Source organism: Miscanthus floridulus, chromosome 10 (genome assembly GCF_019320115.1).
Source record: "Miscanthus floridulus cultivar M001 chromosome 10, ASM1932011v1, whole genome shotgun sequence".
Classification (NCBI taxonomy): Eukaryota; Viridiplantae; Streptophyta; class Magnoliopsida; order Poales; family Poaceae; genus Miscanthus; species Miscanthus floridulus.
In genome coordinates this window covers 79,899,084-79,921,467 of record NC_089589.1, presented here as the reverse complement: position 1 = coordinate 79,921,467, position 22,384 = coordinate 79,899,084, and the positions used below count along the sequence as shown (strand labels likewise).

At 44.5% G+C, this 22,384-nt stretch overlaps 1 protein-coding gene across 2 annotated transcripts; it reads right to left on the bottom strand.

Annotated features, from left to right (window-relative positions):
* Positions 1–9,771: 9,771 nt before the first annotated feature.
* LOC136484942 (cytochrome P450 94B3-like) lies at positions 9,772–11,938 on the bottom strand. Of its 2 annotated transcripts, none has more exons than XM_066481904.1 (2): positions 10,108–11,938; positions 9,772–10,023 (listed from the first exon to the last, which is right to left on the bottom strand). In XM_066481904.1, exon 1 carries the CDS (start codon positions 11,716–11,718, stop codon positions 10,144–10,146), a length of 1,575 nt encoding a protein of 524 aa, XP_066338001.1. In that variant the 5' UTR covers positions 11,719–11,938; the 3' UTR covers positions 9,772–10,023; positions 10,108–10,143. The 2 variants fall into 2 exon arrangements, with proteins under 2 accessions (XP_066338001.1, XP_066338002.1); XM_066481905.1 differs by having other exon boundaries at positions 9,772–10,002.
* Between the last annotated feature and the right edge of the window lie 10,446 nt (positions 11,939–22,384).

Below are 22,384 nucleotides of genomic sequence, written 5' to 3'. Positions count from 1 at the left end.
CGTGGTCCTCATTTCAGTGTTGATGATCAAGGTGTGGTGAAGTTCAAGAACCGATTGGTGATTCCCTCAAGTGATGAACTTAGAAGAAAAATTCTAGATGAAGCTCACAACTCTAAATTATCCATTCATCTGGGAAGTAACAAGATGTATCATGATTTGCGTCACTTGTATTGATGGCCAAATATGAAACTAGATATTACCAAATACATCTCAAAATGTGACATTTGTGGAAGGGTTAAGGTAGACCATATGCGTACGCCTGGATTTCTACAGCCCTTGCCTATCCCTATTTAGAAATGGAAGGATATTTCCATGGACTTTGTTGTGGGTTTGCCCTGCACGACAAAGGGGTATGACTCTATTTGGATCATTGTGGATCACCTTACCAAGTCCGCTCAATTCCTTTCGGTGGATACAAGGTATTCAGCCAAGAAGTATGCTAAGCTGTATTTTGATTGGATTGTAACCTTGCATGGAGTTCCTCTTACCATTGTTTCTGATAGAGGGTCAGTCTTTGTCTCTCGCTTCTGGGAGCAACTCCAGAAATGTCCTAGTACCTGTCTCCTTAGAAGTTTGGCTTATCATCCGCAAACTGACGGTCAGACAAAAAGAGTCAATCAGGTACTTGAAGACATGTTGAGAGCTTGTGTCATCTCTTTTCTAGAAAAGTGAGATGAATGCTTGACTTTAGCTGAGTTTTCCTATAACAATAGCTATCAAGAAAGCATTCATATGGCACCTTTTGAGGCCCTGTATGGCAAGAAATGTAGAACTCTTAACTGGGTTGAAGTGGGTGATTGTGGTTACTTTGGACCTGATTTTATCAAGGAAGCTCGAGAGCAAGTTAGTGTTATTCAGAGTTATTCGAAGGCAGCTCAGAATCATTAGAAAACTTATGCGGACAAGCGAAGAAGGCCCTTGTAGTTTGAAGTTGGTGACCATGTGTACCTAAAGGTATCCCGATGAGAGGTGTGCATTGGTTCGGGGTCCGTGGAAAGTTAGCTCCTCGTTATGTCGGACCTTATAAGATTTTGGAGCGATGTGGTGCGGTTGCTTATCGTCTCCAACTTCTGGATATTTTTTTAGCAGTACATAATGTCTTTCATGTTTCCCAATTAAAGAAGTGTTTATGAGTTCCTGAGGAAGTGGTGGAAATTGAAGGACTCCCTCTCCAACCTGATCTTTCTTATATTGAGCATCCTATCAAAATCTTGGATGAAAAAAGAGTTACTAGAAACAAAGTGGTGAAATTTTATAAAGTCCAGTGGCAAATTCATTCGGAGGATGAAGCAACTTGGGAACAAGAGAGTTATATTCTAGAGGATTATCCCCATCTTCTCCCCAGAGTGCCGAGGTAATAGTTTATGTTAAAAGCTCACTCTTACCCTTTTTCCTACACTAGGCACTCACACGAAATCTTAGGACGAGATTTTGTTTAAGGGGGGGAGTTATAACACCCTTGGTGTTACACCCTAAATCATTTACTAAAATATACCATGAGCATCATGTTTATGTGTTAATGCATGTGATAGAGTGTGTAGATAAATTTCTTATAACTTAAAATGATCAATAAAAATATTAAATGAAAGTTGATTCAACAGTTCATGTATATCAAGAAGGGTTTAAAACAAATTTTTATTGAACAAGAATGCTATAGAGCATGTGCGTGGTACTTAAATAAAGTTTAAAGTACAAACTTTATAGATGACAGTGAAATACTTGCTGTCAAAAAATGATATTACTAGCTAATATTTCTACTAGCCTATAAATTGCAAATTGAAATCAAGTTCAGCTCAAAACTTAGAAAATTTTCAAGTCTATCAACAGCTAGACATTTCTATGTTTAGCAAATTATTTTGAGAGATTGGGTTAAGGGCTGGTGTAGTGTTTTAGCTCGATTTTGTAGTCTCATATGCCCTCTTGAGCATGGTCAAGATGGTTTGGCTCTGGAAGCAATCGTTTAGTTCTTATAGGCGCTTTAAAATTTATGCACGACTCGGTCTCGGGCTGGTTGGCCGCATGGGCACGGTCACCACGCTCGGCCGCTCGTCATCGCTGCATTGGTCATGCGTGCGTGCGCTGCCGCGCATGGCCGGCCGTGGCTATCTCTGGCCTAGCTATGGCCCGGCTATCGCTAGCCCCATCATGTAGAGCTGCTACCGCCCGCCCCATGCCACGATGAAGCCACTGCCGGTGCTAACACCTTGTCATCGTGTCCGCGCACTGCTGCCTTGCCGCACTACCGACCCGCCTTGCGCCGCGACGCTGCCGCTGCCATCGCATCATCGTCGTGTCCACGCCTGTCCGCTGTACCCTCTGCTCCGCTGTCGGCCCAGTTCAAGGCCACCACTGCCATGCGCATGTGGCCGATCTTGCCGTCGCCTTGTCATTTAAGAACTTGCGGCCACGCGAGCCATGTCGATTGGGGACACGCACGCTTGTCTATAGCGCCTGCGTGCATGCCTCCACGATCTCACTGATTGCATCCCACCAAGGCGAGGACGAGCCGAGCCACTTGCCGTGCCTCATCTCTCTTTTTCTCTTCTCCTTCCACTATCACCACAAGCCGCACCATTCAATTTACCTAGCTAACGATCACCTCCATTCAATTCAGCGTACCCATAGCTTCACCATCATGTCCTCCCGCTGCTCGACCCCACCCAACTTTGAAGCGAGCACGGCCAAGCTCTAATTTTGGAGTTTCTCCCGCCACCGTGCCAATAAGGCCATGTCCGGACATGGATATGGGTGGCCCTCCCATCGTCCCTCCTAAGCCAATTCACCTGCACCACTAGCATCGCATTGACTCCCTATTCACCCTGCGCGCCTTAGCCAAATCGCTACCACCTCCCCTTCATCATGGACAAGGCCGTGCCGCCACGGTGCACTACCGCATGGCTCGATCACACATGGTCAGCCTTCCTCCGTCATCCTTCGCCCCAATCATCACCTCAGACTGGTCCACGGTAGCCTCCTGATGCTCACGAGCTAACCAATTAGGCCTGTAGCTACCCTAGCCCACCGGAATAGTGGCGCCACCATCGTGGATGGCTACGCATTGCTACACCCTTTCCCAGCCAGTCGTGTCACCCTACACCGCCGCTTAGCATAGCCGCTCGGGTCAGAGATGGTGACCAACCAGTTAGGTGGGCCCACGTAGTTCCCTGGTGGCTGGCATAAGCGCCTAGTGTCGCCACTCGCCGCGCCGTCGTGCACTGAGTTGTCGGGGGTGCGTATGGGTGAATTAGGGAAAGGCTAGGGGTTAAATGAGAAGTTCTGAGGGAGGGGCAAATAATGTTAGTACTTAGTTATAATTTAGGAGAAGTGCGAGGTCTCTTTTGCTAAATCGCTGGCGCGCACGGGATTCCCCTCGCCGCGGGCCGTCTCGCGTTGCAGGCCGGCCTCACGTGGGCCACACCACGGGCCGCCACGCGCTGCGTCATGTGGGCCGCGTGGGAGAATTCATTTTTCTTTTTCATAAGGAATTAGAAATAGTTTTCTAATTTAATTTGGAGCTGGTCTTTGGTAAATCATACAAAATCTTGTTGGTGTCCAAAAATTGCGAAACAAATTTTGTTAGGTTCCTAAAATTATGCTCTATCTGTTAGTATATTTAGTTCATATATATACATGTTGATACTAGGAGCTATTAAATTATTTGAGAGTGCTCAATATTATTAAGCTAATTGTTGTAGGAATTTTTATGGTAAATTGGTGATAGCTTTAGCCCTAAAAATTTTATAGTAGCTTCATGGTATTATTATGTGCTCACTATGATTTTTGTAGCTTTATAATAGACTAAACATTAGGATAGTTAAATGCTCTTTGTTTTAAATATACATTAAATCATTAGTAGAAATAAAGATATATCCTTCATTTGTAAAGCTAGGTGTTTGATAGTTGAACCCAACACTTTGCTTGGTAAAAATGATAGTTAGCTTAGTATCTTAGTCATTAGAGCTAGCTTAGTAGCTTAGTATGCATATTTTTGGTTTAAGAGTTGCTATTGCCTAAATACTAAGTGTTGCATCATCATCGCATGCATGTAGAGAACGAGTTGGCGAAGATCGTGACCACCGGCAATCGCGAGTTCGAGGAGATCATCGAGGAGTACGAGGAGGAGTTTCTCGTGTAGGAAGAGGTCCTAGAGCCACCACTGACTGACTCAGCTGACACCGTGCCTGCCCAAGCCAAGCCCTGGTGCATAACCTTTATTTTTTATAATCACTGAATATATATATGTGATGTGTATTTACGTTATAGGATTTTATAAAAACCACATGCATAGATATAACTGTCCTATGAGTCCTACTAGTACAGATTCAAGTAGCTGCTATGCATAGGTTTTCGGAAGCATGAGTAACCTGTCGTTACTCGTAATAAGTGATTATTATATTTACTATCATAATAAAATGATGAAAGAAAAAATAGACACAGGACATGGATGTGGTATGGGTATTGGTGGGTGTAACAGGTTGTGTCCCGCGGCCAACGGGGCTTAGCTTGGTTACACTGTTTTCTCTGTTTGTGTCGATTAAGGACCGTCCGTTGCTGTGGATGGTAGTCAGGTCACAGACTTATTATCCTGAGCACATACTTGCTTATGGGAGCGAGAAGGCTAATTACGCTCTTGTCGTGGGTTCCGGCTCTTTTCGGACCGACTGATCGGAGACGGAGAAATGTGGAGGTCTAAGCACCATACTGAGACCGAGTCTCAAGTGTAGAGGCTTGGAGTCCAAGTTTGAATGGGGACCTAGACCCCGTGATAGAAGTGAAATGGGTTGGTCTTGTTTGTGCCTGGGGTACAAACGGGACGTGTGTTTTAGGGTACTTAGCTGGGATACATTGGTTTGCGAATCGCCATTTTCGTGAGATGGTACGACTTGGCTATGGTCTAGCACCGTAGTAAGAACCGGAAGATGAAAGATGGTGAAATGGTTCTGATTGCTTAACCCTTGCTTGAAAATAGAACATGTGCTTACCTAGAATGGTTAGCTAATGAAATAATCATGACTACTAATAAAACTTGACTGTAAGGATGAACTATTAGTAATGTTTTTCGCAAACAAAAAGAAAACAACAAACCTATATTACCTATTATATCCTTGAGAGTCAGAAAAATATTCTCACTAGTCGGGTAAGTCTTGCGAGTATATTATGTACTTAGGGTTTATTTTACCTCTATTGCAGGTGCAGCTTGAGGAGTAGCTGTTGTGTGGAGGATTCTTTTGGTGGGCACAGACGGATCCTTGTATCATTTTCGCTAGATGTTTATTTTAATTCCGCTGTTTAATTATCGCACTCTGAACTCTGGTATTGTAATAAATAATTTTCAAGAACTCTGGTTGTATGAAATGGACTAAGTATTGTAAGCTGGTACTCATTATTGGATTCTGTATGTAAAACGTGGATTATTTTGATTTCTCCCATGGAGTGTGCTCGACGGAGCTGTTCGATGTAGCTCACTTTCGAGGTACTTAGTGACTAATGGAAGACGAGCGCCTTTGAGAGCGTAGTATTAGGCTGAAATATATCACCGACAAAACCAATTTGGCTCACCTAGGCTGGCTAGGCTAGCTTTGCTGAGAGAGGTGAGGTGATAAATTCAAAAAGCAAACCAATTGGACCTGAAATGATGTGCACCGATGGAAGTCAAATCCAATCTATACTCCCGTTCAGTCCCAGGCTAAAATGACCAAAATGCCCCTACCATATTAGAAATACTTTTGGTATCAAGGGTAAAATAGAGATATTTTGGTCCTCCCGTTGTAACCCGAGCACTGTAAATAGTCTCCCCTATGAGTAAAGCAGCCACGGCATTCCATACTGCAACCACCACTCACTCTCATATTACTCTTTGGTCACCACGAGGCCAAGGTCTTCGGTCAAAGACAACACTAAGTACAAGCTAAGTATGGTTTCACGTGGCCTGGTAACTATACTGGTTTTTCATTGACAATAACACAAGCAGTCCTGAGAGCACACCAGCTACTGTGTGGAGGAGGTCAAATTAAGAAGCAACGATGGGTACAGGGTGTGATGATAAGGTATGCCTTGGGGGTGGAAAGTAGGTTGAGTGGCAAGCAAAGATAGTGAGAGAGGAAATAGAAGCACTAGTCCACTAACTGTATATGCCAGAGAAAACATGAGGAAGAACAGAAGGCAGATAGATGTGCAAGTGCCGGTCATTATAGGAAAATCAGGTGACATAAGGTCCAATATGCAAAACCAACTGTATAACCGAATTTAGGGGTACATCTTTTGAAATTTCTAGATTAGAGTGCGACGACTTTTAGTTTCTAGATGGAAATGGACATTTTCAATCATATCAGTGCCATGATCGGGTAGAACAATGGTTAGCACGCAATTCCTCATATACTTTTTTTTTGCGAACAATAAATAAAGTTCATTGACCTACGATGTGCGCCAAGTCCACTGCCCAACCCTAAATAATGTTTAGACAATTACAAAAAGAAGCCAATACAGCCAAGCAAAATCTGGGGATGAGATCACGGTTCCTCCGAGGATCTGACGATCATTTATCTTCTGATGACTAACCACCGCGTGGTACTAAGAACATAAACCAATTTTCGCCATGTTTAGTTCCACCAAAATTCAAACTTTGGCACTATGCAAAAAGAAGATTGTCCATGTATGAAGTACTAAATATTGACGAAATCAAAAACTAATTGCACAGTTTGGTTGTACTTTGCGAGACGAACGTTTTGAGCCTAATTAGTCAACGATTGGACAATTATTACCAAATACAAACGAAATGCTACAGTGAATCGGGCAGCGCCAGCTTCGGCGAACTAAACGCGGCCTTTATACTAGAACCGGTTGAAATTTTTCTATCTATATATGCACTTTTGGTTCTTCAACTGACTTACAATCAGGCGGTCAATTAGAGCTAAATGTTACCGTAGCTTAGCTAGTTGGGTTCATTGTGGTTGAACCTATGCTTCCAGATTTAAGTGCCAGATCTGACGTGGCTGCTTGTATTTTTCTGTATTTATTTTAGAATTTATAGGAGTTTCTCTTTTATTGCATTGGCCAGCCACGTGTCTGTCAACAATAACACTGTTGTGGTGACTCCGTCGATATTGTGTTAGTCTTTGAAAGGTTCTCATAGGGGTGGGGCTATGTGTGTGCATAGATAAGTGTTTGTATCTATACTATGATTTAAAGACATATCACGGGCTTCTAAAATAATGCTTTCATTTTATGGAACTCTTGAATTATTTTATTTATAAATATCTAGGGGGGGGGGGGGGGGGGGGTCTTTGTATAGTTCCTGATAAAATTATAATATATAATATATTGGTTGCATACATTAGACAAATTCTACATTAAATTTATAATATCTAGGCTACCATTTACTAGTAATTTGTTTTGGGAGATCTTCAAGTTTCTAGCTTCCTGCTCGATAGCTGGTGAAGAAAAAAAAGCTTCATGGAATCCTAGTTTTTTTTTTTTTTGAATCGATGGCGTCCTAGTTCATTTAGAGAGGAGAGAATGAAGAAAGGGACTTCTACATATAGTGCCGTGAAAAGTGCACGAGATAGAGGAGTTGAAGCTGCTGTGACTATGAGCCTTCTTAAACAGATCCTTATCCTGATTTCACCATTGACATGTTACTCCTCCTACCTTCTTCTTTGTTACTATCTCATTATATCCCTTGATTAGAGGCCGCTAGAATATATCCTTCTTGTAGACCACACTCTCCAAGTCGGGGGAAATTAGGCCACATATCAGATCGTGTGCAACAATATGTAATCTCATCGTCAAGAACTTTGCATCGACCTCGATATTGTTGGTGTGTAGAATTGCAGTGTGGTCCAACGACTCCAAGGTAAGCACATGTGACCTATGGATAGCCCCATTTCCCCACAGCACCACTGGCAAAATTTGGTGTTTCCTATGAGCAGCATCGTTAACAGGCTCCACATCTTCCTCTGGATTTTTGGCCTCTGCCTTTGCTAGCTAGCTACTAGTCAAACCTATATGTGGTTGATAAAACTCCTACGTACGTAGAATCCATATATGCATGGTCTCTCTTATCTCTACTCTGTGTATGTTCACGTGCAAGAGAACGTGCAATTAACAGGGATTATTTCACAACATGGTGTGAGATGGTATTGCAACGATGGGCTAGGTAGCCTAGCTAAGAAAGAGTAGTGAAGAGGTGAGGAGGATGGGAAATTAATTAAAACAAATGGGGAGCTAGCTAGTGACAGGTGAAGGAACAAATTAAAAGGCAGAGAAAGGGACTTGGAGAGGCCACGCATGTGGAAAAAACCCAGTGACATAGAAAACCGTCGAGAAACACCAACTTGTCAACCAATATGTTCGGGTGAGAGGCTCGTCGTTTGAAGTTTCTAGCAAGGTAGGGGACCGTTGTATTAGGTGAGGTTGACACTCTACTGAGTTTGTTATATTTAAGTATACTACACTACAGTACTCTGGTCGAAAATCAAAACAGTGTAATGATGAATCCGCTCGTAAAATTTCACATACGTATATACTTGCTGGCTTCGGAAAGCGCGCCGATTTCAACACACTACCAACAACTAGCCATTCCAATTGGCCCCAAATTAATGCAACTCTTAGAGCTAGCCGCATGTGGACTATTTCTTGTCCCCATCGTCATCAGCAACTAATCACTGGATGGACACAATTCACACCGTCCGCATGAGCATGACCCTTGCTATGCACAGCAGACAGTTCCGTTCCGTGTGAAGGTACGGCACATCGATATTGCGATGGCGATGCGGTTGGCTGCTGTATTCTGCACGTGGTCCATGATGCATCATGTCATGGAACCAACGCGGAAACTCATTTTTCTATTCCAGGCACCGTCAACACATGATGGAGCTAGCTAGCTAGCCTTTCGTCCGTTGCTACTCAAGCTAGCTCCCTGGCTGGCTGGCTGGCTGGCTGGCTGGCCGGCTCACCCGGCCGGCCGGCCTCTCTTGCTCCCAGTCTCAGCATCTCTGGCTACCTTAGCTTAGCTTGGTGATGTTTCTTTCCACAACGTGCGTGTGCCTTCCGGTTCCTGCAACGGCGACAGCTAACTTTCGTCGTGGGCACACGTCCGTCCTTCAACTAACCCCCTTAATTATGCGCATAATTATTCTTAGCAAACAGGGCCGTCAACTTTCCACAACTCACATCACGCACGCTACTAGCTAGTAGCTACTAGTCAGTCCGTCTCTTGCATCGCAAAAAGAAATCTGCAATTGCGCGCCCATGGCGAAAACATGCATGCATTCAGCAAAAGGCCAGTTTGTCCCGGCCCCCAAAAAAAAATATAATATACTAGCTACTAGTAGGTGAAACACATCTCTCAAGACCGATGCCAACGTTTTTTAGCACGTATGATTTAATTTGATTTGAAGACCCATGTTTAATTTATAAGAATTTTGATGCGTAGCTTAGTAAGCAGTAGTAGTAGGTAGTGAACTTTGTGGGGGTAGAAATAAGAGATATATATTCACCACGTTCGCTAGTTGATTTCAGTCAGGCTTATTCAATCAGCCAACAGTGTTTTCCTCTCACAACAAACCAGCACGAGCCAGCCTAAATCAATCTATAAACCAACCAATGAACACGCCGATTATATTATATAAATAAATATAAAACATGTTGGATCGGAGTAGTTGTCTCCATATTATTCATCATGCTTGCCATGATCAGCAAACTTGCTACGGCTTCTAGCCCGAAGTTGATCTTACACCCACACATGATGCATCCAATTCATGACGTGGACAGTATATATTTGTATATATTGATAGATAGATACAATTGATTGTTTGTGAACAGAAATAATGGCAAATTATTATATATATATATATATAGAGAGAGAGAGAGAGAGAGAGAGAGAGAGAGAGAGAGAGAGAGGCGTATCTTTGCTGGATAGCTGCAAATATGTATGCTTGCTGTGTGCTGTGTATCTCTTTCATATGATCATGATCCATATCGTACAAAAGTGTACACTGCTGTCTGCAATGAGCAGCAAAAACACTACGTGGCGGGAAGTCCTCATGAATTTTAACTGTAATAATAAGTAGGAACTAAACAATCCTGATTTCAATTTGTCGTACTTACTGGCCGGGGATGGGATGCATCGAGTGGAGAATATAGTCAATTCGAATTCCCAGACGCCGCCGCAGCGGTGGCAATGGTGGGTTCCCCGCCTCTGCTCCTCACCGTCACGTTGAGCCCGCCGGCCATGTGCGCCGTCATCAGGGGCAGGAACACCGGCACGCGGCCCTCCTCGACGGGGACGAGCTCGAACCTTCGGAGCACGGTGCTGGCCACGAACTTCATCTGCACGAAGGCCATCTCCTTGCCCAGGCACGTCCGCGGGCCCGCCTGGAACACCGGGTACTTGAACGGCGACACGCCGGCAACCGCGGCGGGGGGCGCGTTGTCCTCCGGCAGGGATAGCCAGCGCTGCAGGCTGAAGTCGGCGGCGTCGGCGCCCCAGATGGACTCCATCCGCCCCATCCCGTACTGGAAGTAGGTGACGCGGTCGCCGCGCTCCACACGGGTGCCGTCGGGGAGCACGTCCCCGGCCGCCGCGTGCTTCGAGTCCCACGCCACGGGCGGGTACAGACGCATGGTCTCGCACAGCGCCGCGTGGAGCACGCGCATCTTGCCCTGCCCGCCCGCGGCGTGGCTGGCACCAGTTCCGCCGGTGATCTCCCGCAGGACCTCCCGCTCCACGTCGCGGTGGCGGGTGAGCAGCCAGAAGAACCATGTCAGCGCCGACGACGTGGTGTCGCGGCCGGCCATGATGAAGCTGATCACCATGTCGCGGATCGCCTCGTCCGGGTACCCGCATTCGATCATCCGCGACAGCAGGTCGCTCCTCCGCCCGCCGGCGTTGACCTCCTGCGGCTGCTGCAGGCCGCGCTCCTTCTTGCGGATGTGGATGAGGTCCATGACGGCCTCGTGGATGACCCTGATCTCCTCGCGCAGCCGGCGCTCGGAGCCCACGTCCAGCGCGCGCTTCGCCTTCCACACGGCGGCCACGGGCGCGGCGCCGCGCCTGGCGATGATCCCGGCCGCCGCGTCGAACGCCGCGGCCAGCCTGGGCGCCTCGGGCAATGCCGGGTCCAGGCACCCGGGGTCAACGCCCAGCGACACGCGGCAGATGACGTCGAAAGAGAAGCGGCGGAGCAGGTCCTGCATGTCCACCACGCCGCCAGCGTCGCCTCGCGCCGCGGCCAGGGACAGCGCGGGGACGAGCCGCTCACGCGCCTCGTCCTCGAGCACGGCGAACTCCAGGTCCCGGAGCGCGCGCGCCGAGAACTCGTGGCTCACCAGCTTCCGCTGCGCGTACCACAGCTCGCCGTCGACGTTGAAGATCCCCGTTCCGAGCAGGTCGCCGAGGATGTCGGTGAAGGGCTTCCCCTTGGGGTAGTTGCCGAAGTTGCTCTTGAGGATGTGCTCCACGTTCGCCGGGTTCGCGGTCACCACGGTCCGCCGCGCGCCCAGTCGGTCCACCACGATCGTCTGCGTCGGCGACGCCGCCAGCAACTCAGTGTACCAGTCCAGCAGCCGCCACCGGTTCTGGTAGAAGGCCACCAGGCACCCAATCACCGGGTAGCTCCTGGGCCCGCTGCCATGGCTGCAGCCGGACCAGCTGAATCGGACGCTGTACAGGAGGAGGAGGCAGCACGCCGCTAACCACAGCATGTAAAAACAGATCATGGTGTTTCCAGTACTTGCAACAAGAATTCTTTCTGGTGAGTGGTACTACGGAGAGAGCACCTACGACTTGAGAGAGAGCATGGGAGAGACTGTGCACACTATTCGGCGATATATATCTATATATATGTATATATAGTATATGAGGGTACGGTAGAGGGGGAGGGGCCGGTACGAGATCGGCAGGGCCGCCATTGGAGGTCCATGCCTCCTCCTTGTGGTGGGGGTGTCCTTGTTAATGCCCACGTTTTAGTAGAGGGGAGCAGACCGGGGGGAGGAAGCCAGGCCAGGTCTCCGGCCACTTGTTTGTCTGGCTGGGGAGTGGGAATTATGGGGAGCTCTTTGCGTTTGGCGTCGTCGTGTCGACCGGCTGTTTGCTCTTTTGCAAATCGGTTTCGCAAATAATTGTTCAATATCGCCATTCAATAATAATTCGTCTTAATAATGTCATAAATGCATATATAGTTGATATCGACTTGTATTTATGTTGTGCCCGGGCTAGGCTGCTTGGATTCGATTTGATGGAAGAGAACTCTATTCTTATTATTGCAAGGATTTGTGGAATAAATTGAAATGTTCTTACCATTCTAAGAAAAAAATCTCAAAGTCGTGTATCAACTTGATGTACTGCTTCAGGGATGCAATAAAGTCCTCCGTTTCCAAGACAAAATTCCACGGATCGGATGACTTATTAGTTATTATTATTACCGTCTATTATCTTTTATTAGGCGTGTGCTGATTTTTCATTTTTTTTACGCTATGTTCTGTGTGGGGTTGGTTTCGAGGTCAGAGTCACGAGCAGGCTTTGGCAGCATTTAAACTAGGGCCTTGTTTAGATCGTCGTTAAGAATTAGTATTTGGTACGGTAGCATTTTTGTTTGTATTTGATAATTATTGTCTAATCATGGTTTAACTAGGCTTAAAAGATTCGTCTCGTAATTTACAATCAAATTGTATAATTAGTTATTTTTTATCTACATTTAGGACAGTCCCAATGGTGCATTGATGATGGTTTCTATCCTCATTAAATGACTTGCCACGTAGGCAAAATACTGACATGGCAACGTAATTAATGAAGAAAGAGAGCAAAAATCATAGAAATGGTCTCTTCATGAAGAAACCAGGTCTACTCTTGACCCAATGCACCAAGAAACCATGAAATCGCCATTGGGGAGAAACCACCAGTTTCTAGGGAGCTCGTGTCGCACTCCCATTGGAGAAAAAGATAGAGTTGGAAGAGAGAAAGAGAAAATAGTTATTACTCATAGAAACCATGGGTTGGAAAGCAGTATTTTTTGATGCGATATCCTATGTTATAGAAACTACTAGTTTCTTTCATTAGGACTACCCTTAATACTTTATGCATATGTCCAAAGATTTAACGTGATGAAGAGAGAGTGAAAAAACTTCCAATCTAAGCGAGGCCTAGACCGCAGCAAAACTTGAAACATTTTCTGGGTGGGAGACGTCAAAAACAGTTCATGGTGATATGCTGGCTTCTTCTGGTTGGTTTATTTCACTGCGGCAATTAAACGTCGCTGTATGCATGCATGCCTGAATCCGGCATAAAGTGGTCATTGTTTAGTGTCATTAGTTTTCTTGGTATTTGTAAAGCTGCTCTTCACGCCTAAAAAAAGAGAATGGAGGGAGTACTTGTGTACCTAGAATTTTCCTCGTCCAATGTTTCCTTCTTCCATTTTGTTGAATTATGACGGTCAGTCCTGAAATTTCAAGGTGGGCACAAATTCTTTAGATTTTCTCTTGTAGAAAATTAAAGTGATGATGACCAGGCGGGCTCCCGCCGCCTTTATTTAGGCCTTGTTTAGTTCCCTTCAAAATTCCAAGTTTTTTCACTCTCTCTCCATCACATCAATTTTTAGCCGCTTGCATAGAGTATTAAATGTAGGTAAAAAAAATAACTAATTACACAGTTTAGTTGGAAATCACGAGATGAATCTTTTGAGCCTAGTTGGTCCACGATTGGACAATATTTGTCAAATAAGACGAAAGTGGTACTATTCATCAGGTTGAAAAAACTTTCAATCTAAACGTGGCCTTAATTTCATTAGGCTGCTAACCAATTAATGCAGGTATGCACCACCGACCGTCTATGGTTCATACCTAGCCAGAGTTAGGAGTGTGTTGGATTTTGAGCACAAATTTGTTAAGTTTTCCAAGCTAATCACTACGTATATAGTTTTTAGGGACGGCTAATAAGCATTTGTAGGGGCGGTTCGGCCAGCCGTCCTTACGCAAGGGTCTCTACAAATCATGCATTTGTAGGGGACGGTTGGTACTGTAGCCGTCCCTATAAATCGATTTATAGGGACGGTCTGAGAACACCAGCCGCCCCTACAAATCGATTTGTAGGGATGGCTACAGTACCAACCGTCCCTACAAATCATTTTTCCGCCAAAAAAAATTTTAAATAAATCCAATATGCTGACCAATAAATGCTCCAAGCAGTGCAGGTGAACCAAATAAGCCAATAATTAACCATGGGTTTGCAACATATGGAACAGGAAATGGACATATATAGGGCAGAGCAAATGCTACCACAACTGGTAAGCAGATAGAAAATATCAACAATAGAATGATGCTCAAGCATGATATTGCAAAGGACACCAGCGCAGGGTGTCCACCCATAAGCAATGATGTTCCCCATATTAGAAGTGACTGCAATATGATTGAGTTGTGAAACATGGTAGCAAATCGCTGTGGATAGACCACCATGTACTTTCCCTGCAAGATTGAACACAGGCAGGAAAGGGGGAAAATAAGTTGACTGCCATATGAACTTCACAAAATCTGAAATTAAATAGTTTAACAATGCCCTGTTTCAGCTAATATTGGTGAAATTTTCCAATAACCAACAAGACCAAGGACAGAGATTTCATGACACACAATCAAGATCATTGGCAGCACATAATGGGGCAAGAATTTACTGCAATACCAGGATATCGATGTAAACAGCTTTATCCTGCTCTGTTTTTCCTTGCTTCCGTTGTTGTGCATCTTTCAAAAATTTTGGAGATGCTGCAGAATGGAGTAGGAAAGCAAGCATGTTAACGTCCCTCTGGCTAGCACTTTTGGTGTTCTCACAAGCAATAATATAGTGGATCAACAGTGGAGATGAAAACTCATCCAAGTATCAGAGCAAACTGCAAACCTGCATTTGTCATCAGTGGGAGCTCGGAATTTTTAGCAGGGCTTGTCAAGCAACCAACCACAGTAGACGAGATTTGAGCACCAGGAGTAAGGGCATGGCATGCTGATTTACCTACATTTGTCACTGATCAGATACCATAGTTTCTACTAGAGGTTGTCTACTAAAAATAGCATGTGATACTGGAGAGGTGCTCTTAGCACAAGGTTAAACAGTTTTACCTGCATTTGCCAATGGCATCCCAGGAGTAACAAACACATTACGTGAGACTGGAGCAACAAGAGCACCTGTACCAAGTTGATGAGTAAGAACCAGCAGGAGTGATGTACTAACTAGAGACTTGGGTTTCTAGAAGAATGGAAGACTAGAGCAGCAGGTGTTCTTATCAAATAATTTGTCAACTTACCTACATTTTCCACTGATGTCACCACAGGGTTTATAACAGGGCCTGCCAAGCTACCAAACATAGTCTACGAGAGTGGAACAGTTCGAATTAGTAGCAGGCAGCTACATATGCAAAGTGACATATCAAAGTTTGGCAAGGCTATTGCATTCAAGTGTTCTTTATGAATTATCATGCACCTTAATAAATAGATAATAAGATATAAAGCAAAACAAAACAAGAAGCAAATAATGTAATGGACAACTTAAGCACCATGGATGTTTTAAAGATAACCTCCGCAGAAAAAAATGAGGTGAACACATACTGCATAGCAGCATAGGACTAAACAGTAGTCACACTAGAATGTAGCAGGACAAGGCAGTTTGGGAAGATTTGAGCAGCAGGTGTTCTTAGCACGCAATTAGCCAATTTACCTGCATTTGCAACTGATGGGATCCCAGTGTATATAGCAGGGCATGTCAAGCTACTAGAGATAGTCTGCAAGACTGGGGCAGCAGTAGTACCTGTAACTAATTAAACAGTTAAAAGGGCAGATATGAGATATCAAGGTACTTATTAGTTGCAAAGAAAACACATCAGAGACTAACATGGCTATTACACTGAAGTGTCAGCCAAATAAGAGATGCGAAAAATAGTTAACAGCGCATATATCTTCTTATTAAGTATCAATTTCATAGATGAACAGAGCAAATAAAGATGTGCTGTAGTTGTTCTCTAATAATGAGAAATTTTAGGGATTCGTCAATCCTATGGAGGCTGATAGTGGCTTAGAACTGATGATATTGACAACAGTAATAAAATTAGTGCGCTAGATGTAGAAGGACTGGGACAAAATTAGGTGCAATAGGTGTAGAAAAGTGGGCATAACAAAAATGAGGTTAGTCACAGCGGCAACACAGCTAAGGCGAGACAGTTCCATCTAATTTAGCATGGTATGAAACATGTCAAGTGTGCTTTTCTTTTGCAAAAAGTACGAGGGACCACAATATAAAATGAAAACATGTAGAGCCAAGACGAACACAAATTGAAGTTGAAATGGGAAGCATGACCCGAAGCTTATTGGCATAATTTTCCTATTGAGACACCTCTAAAAGCCATTCAACAAGTAGCACATCCCATGCAAATCTAGATATTAAGTTCATACAGTGAAAACTTTTAAAGTAGCTTTATTTGGGGGATGTAAAAAGTGTGAACATACCTTCTGTTTCAGTTGTCTGAAGAGGACGCACCTGAAGTTTTTTACCAGCTATTAAACATTCATCTGAAGGCCAACAAGTTTAACATCAGTAAATATGATGACATGATATCTGGCTATAAAAATTAGCATACATAATCTAACCCCAAACAAATTAGTTAACAGAAGAGACAAAGTTAGCTGATAATTCCGTTGATCAATCATATATTGCTAACATTTTAGAGACAATACTTGAAACCATGACTGCCTACAGAATCCTATAAACTACTAGATCCAGCCCAATTGAAATAGATATGAGGCAAATCTTAAATTAAGAAAACCTAACTGACTCGCTCCATATAGTTCAACCAAATCTGGAGCACAACAACCCCAAGAACACATAGATCCGCAAACAGAACAACTCATTTTAAATATAATTTCCCCACACCACTCAGATCCACCAAATCTGGAGCACAACAACCCCAAGAACACATAGATCCAACATATACCCACAGCTACAGCGCAAGAACGGAAGGGGAAATGAACGGATCGGTACCTGAATGCCATGCTCGAGGCAGTAAAGCTCCCAGCACGTGTTTCCAACCTGGATACTGGCCTGGCCGATGTGGATCGAGATGCACTCCCTCATGGTGCCGTCGGGATGGTGGAGCAGCGGCGGGAAATGGGAGGAGGGGTAAAAGCTCTGGGTCGCAGAGAGAGGCGAGTACGAAGACGCCTTCCTCTGCGGTGCTCAGCTTACGGTTTCAGACTCTTTCCACTCGGCTCAGTTTTACGAGGCTTTTACCTCCTCCTCCTCCATGGCGTCCTCCGGCCTCAGCTGCATCGTTGTCGGCCCCTAGACAAGCAGCGGCCGTAGCCTCTCCACCGCACGGGAGAGGAGCCGCAGACCGAGAGCGCTGGCGCCCACACCACACGGTGTCGGACGGGGACTCAGTGGGGGGACGACGGCGGGGAGGGGCGGTGTGGGGGAGAGACGAGGGGCTCGGAGTAGAGGGAGAGCGAGGGAGAGAGAGAGAGAGAGAGGGAGTCGAGACGGAGAGAGAGATCGGAGGGAGTAGATATTTTGGTACGTGGGGCATTTGTAGGGCGGCTCAATCACCAGCCACCCCTACAAATAGAAACACTGGGGCGGCTGGTGAGTGAGCCGTCCCTACAAATTTTACCCATTTGTAGGGGCGGCTCGTATCACCAGTCGCCCTTGCTGTTCCATTTGTAGGGGCGGCTGGTGTCTGGGCATCCGAGCATAGCACAGTAGTGAATTAAGATGCTCATCAATTAAATTGGCTGGAAAGCCAATGTGTAGGATTCAACCGGAAGACCACAAGTGACCCAGTTAACCTAAGTTAGCGGTGCTAACAAGCTAATATCACAACTAATGGACCTTGGTAAGAGAAGAGAGGTTCTTGCTATGTTGCACAGCATTGCCAAACCAATAGATAGATCCAGAGGAAATAGCATGTGTTAATACAGATCTTGGTGCAGATCATGCATGTTACCCTTTGATTATGATTATATAGATATATGGAGAGAGATATGCTATGATATGATTCTATCCTCATCAAAAAAAAAAAAAAATCTTAATATGTATATATCAAATTCAATCACATTTGCAAATGCATCGACAACAGATATAGCGCAATCAGTTATATATTAGTTCAGAAATAGTATTAAAGACATAACATGTGTGTAATGGGAGTGATATATATTATATGTTCCTTCAAATCAAATCACATCTGCACATAAAAAGGATTAAATATCATCATAAATGAAAGTTCAATTGCACCATGCACATCGTTGTTTTACAATGATTTTTTTTGGAAGTTTATATTTATATATATTATCATAGAAATACTGTCTCTCGCTAAATTTGTTTGTTACAGATTTTAAAAACCTATGCAGTGTTAAAACTTATTTCTGTACGAAATGAAATAAGTTTTCTTGGAGATCAACCTCAGTATTCCTTTGTGTCAAATTCTACCGATTCATTCAAATGAAACCGTGAATTCATTTCAAGTGAAAAACAAATCTGCTGTTTGCCAGATATATATTAAACACACATGTGCATCGATCTCTGTTTATATTAAAACGCATCTGAAAGACAAACTAATCACACCTTCTCAAAAGCACATCAACTCCCTTTAGTTTAAGCACTATGCTTGACTAAACATTTGGGTGTGTTGCTCGTGAATGAATTATTATTGATCCTTCTCGTGTGTTTTCTTGTGTGTGTGTGTTGTGAATTGTGTGTTTTTCTTGTGCTTATGCAGCTGTCTCGTATCAGTATCACCTAGCCCGGCCTCTCCTTTAAATTTTCAATCTCCAACTGTCCTTGAAGAGATGGATTTCAGTGCCAACGATGACTCTTCTATGTTTTAAAATTCCTGCGAGGAGGAGTACTGCCTTGCCTTGGGCAGATCAACGTCGACATCCATGGATGCTTCTGTGTAGCAGTTGTTCTTTTTTCTTTCTAGTCCCTTTCAACCTCATGCCTAAAAACAAAGTCTAAATTAGAAAATTTGGCTGTTAGGATAAGTATATAGTACACAGAGTCCACCTCTGAAAATGACGTTTAAATCAACATGTGATTAGCTATGGTGAACTAGAGTTATCCATGTCTTTTCAATTTTGGAGTAAAAAAAATCAGAATTTGGAATATTTTTGCATAGGAGGATCTGGGGCAGGAAATTCCACGATAGATTAGCTAAGTGACAATAAGCCTTAGTTGAGAGGACAGCAGTAACTAGTTTGTCAGGTTCATGCGAAGAAGACATCGAACGTGACAATATGGAAGGTTACTCATAGGCACAGTACACCCTGCTTTTTTTCTTATTAGGCAGTCCAGCCCACTACTAGGATTATGATAGCAACAACCGCTAGAGTGTAGCTAATGGACACAAGGAGTCTAGCAGTAGGGAACCTAGCTAATTGTAGTTTTGTACTTCGATTCAGCAATTGCTGTCGTTTACAATACATATGTACTATTATGTTTTGTCTAGAGCAACTACATATGTACTTTTTTCCAGTTATAATTATGCAGAATCTTTGTTATTTAGTTGCGTACATGTCCTCCCAACATAAACGTGGGCACGAACAGCAAAGCTAGAAACAAGAATTGTTCAGGTCCTTACCAGAGTCCTATAGATGCTCATATTAACAAGTTTTAAACTGTATAAACAATGCCAAACCTTTTTGTCATCGACTACAACAATAATTGAGTACCAAGAATAATTTATGGGCCTCCAACCACCCTCTCACACCGCCTAGAGTCCTAGCTTCAGCTTTGGCAATGCCTAGAAAAATGCTAAGAGCATGGCTAATAATATAGCCTGCTGCTGGTTGTACATATGTATTACGACCCATCTGAAAGCTCAAGCAAGGATTTAAAGTTCAAACTAAGATCATTACGAAACCAAATGTAGCAAACCAAGAGTATCATCATGCCATCTCGAAGGATGACGAACATGCAAACCAAGTATTATGAGTACATCCCAGAAGTATCAACCCCAGACATCGCACAGGGCAAAAGATGAACCAAAGTATCCGACTCTCTCACTCAAGATGACTGCAACCATGACCAAGCTAAGACGACAACGATGGTAGGAGTGTAAGGAAAATATACCCTAGGCCCATTTACTTTGGATTTTGGTGTTTGATGACCAATACAACCAAATTGGACTAATGAATTTGTAAGTGATTGTTTTGTAGTTCAATAGGATGCAAGATGTGACTTGGACAAAGGCGATGTGATGATACAATAATCAACACCTCAAGCAAGACCTTAGGAGCACAAGAGAAGACCCAAGATATCAAGCAAAGTCCAAGCATAAAGATATGAACCAAGCCGTACGCAAGATCGCGAAGAAACGAGCTCACAAAGGTGACCGGACGTTAGACCGGATGCTGGAAGAAAATGACCGGACGCTCCGATCGGTGGCTCGGCAACAGCAGCGATCGAACGCTGAACAAGTGAATCGACCGGACGCACCGATGGCACTGTTCATTAGTCCGGCAACACACTCAGCAAGTGACCGGACGCTGGCGGCAAACCGACCGGACGCAGGACAGCAGCGTCCGATCGAGTACAAAGAGGTTCCAGAGCGGCGAAAATGCGACCGGACGCGTCCGGTGGCAGGTGACTGGACGCTGGCAGCGTCCGATCAGTCGATCGCAACTCTAACGGTCGGGACGACCGGACGCATCCGGTCAGGACGTGATCAGCGTCCGGTCAGTAGCAGAAAAGCCAGATTTCATCCCCAACGGCTACTTTCTTAGTGGGGCTTATAAATAGACCCCCCAACCGGCCATTTGAGATGAGTGGAGCTGAGGAAACATATCAAGGGCGTTGATACACCATTTTAGTGATCTCCACTTGCATAGTGCTTAGTGTTTTATTAGGTGATTAGCGTAGGTGCTTTGTGAGACCATCGCTTGTGCGTTTGCTCTAGGTTTAGGCCTAGTGTTTAGTGAGGTTTGCATATCTCTTACCACTTGGTGCTTGTACGCACCATTGTTGTACATCAGAGGGGCTTATAGTCTTGCGAGATCACACCAACCGTGTTTGTGGTGTGGCCGCCACCGTGTACCGGAGGGAATAAGGCCCGCGGCATTTCGACCAGAAGCTTGATAGTGAAGACGGCGGGGAGCATCCGGGAGAGGCTTGCTAGAAGGCACGTCGGAGACCCACTTACGCGTGGGGAAGGCCCGAGGCTATCCACGGAGTTACCCGATCGGGAGCTTAGCCCTTGTGAGGAATTCCCTGCGAAGGGCTCCAACGAGGACTATATGGAAGCTTGCGTGCTTCTCGATACCTTGGTAAAATTACCGGAGTCATCGATGGGAGTTTGCATCTCTATCGCCCTTTTACCTTCCGCATTTATATTGTTACCTTGGTTGTGTGCTTTACTTTCCTAGCTTAGTTGATAGGCTAGTTGATAGGATTGAAACATAGGTTGCATAACTCTTTTGCCGTAGAGATAGCAACACTTAGCAAAATCATAGTTGCACTTTTAGATAGATTATTGCATAAGTTTTGCTAAGGTGAAAATTAGAGGCCATAGTTAGAAGTAGATTTTTAAGTTGCCTAATTCACATCCTCTTAGGCGTCACGGTCCCTTGCAAGTGGTATCAAAACCGGTTGGCTCAATTTGGACCTTTGGCTTCACCGCCGTTGAGCCGACGCTATTTTGAGTGGTTGGGATGGATACCTCTAGGCCTCCGCACTTTGATGGCACTAATTTCCCCTACTATAGAGCTAGAATGGCCTATCACCTTGAGGCCATAGATTTGGGTGTTTGGAGAGTCACCCGGACCGGGATGAAACCCATCAAGAATCCCAAAAAACCAACTAAGAGTGATGAAAAGGAAATGCATTTCAACGCTAGGGCTAAAAGTTGCTTATTTGAATCTTTTAGCATGGATGTTTTTAACCAAGTGTTCACTTTAAATATGGCACATGAAATTTGGTTAAAATTGTAAGAGGTCCATGACGGCACAAGTAATATCCATGAGCAAAAATATTGCCTAGCTAAACAAAGATATGATTCCTTTAAAATGAATGATGACGAGCTTGTTCGTGATATGTATTCTCGTTTGAATCTAATTATCAATGAGCTCAATTCAATAGGAATAACAAATCTAGGTGATGCAGACATTGTAAGGAAGATCATCTCCATGCTACCACATAAAAAGTATGCAAGCATCATCACCATCCTTCACAATATGGAGGACTTGAGCAATATGCCCCGGCCATAGTAATTGGCAAATTGGTGGCATTTGAAATGTCACGCAAGATGAGTCAAGAAGAAGCCTCTTCATCAAGCAAACGTAGTGCTCTCACATGTGGTGAGCAAAATATGATGAAGGGCAAGCAAGTTGACACAAGCTCAAGCTCCTCAGGTGAAGATGA

Bases quoted from the DNA above. Each gene is read 5' to 3' on its own strand.
- LOC136484942 (XM_066481904.1), bottom strand. From the start codon at position 11,718: ATGATCTGTTTTTACATGCTGTGGTTAGCGGCGTGCTGCCTCCTCCTC.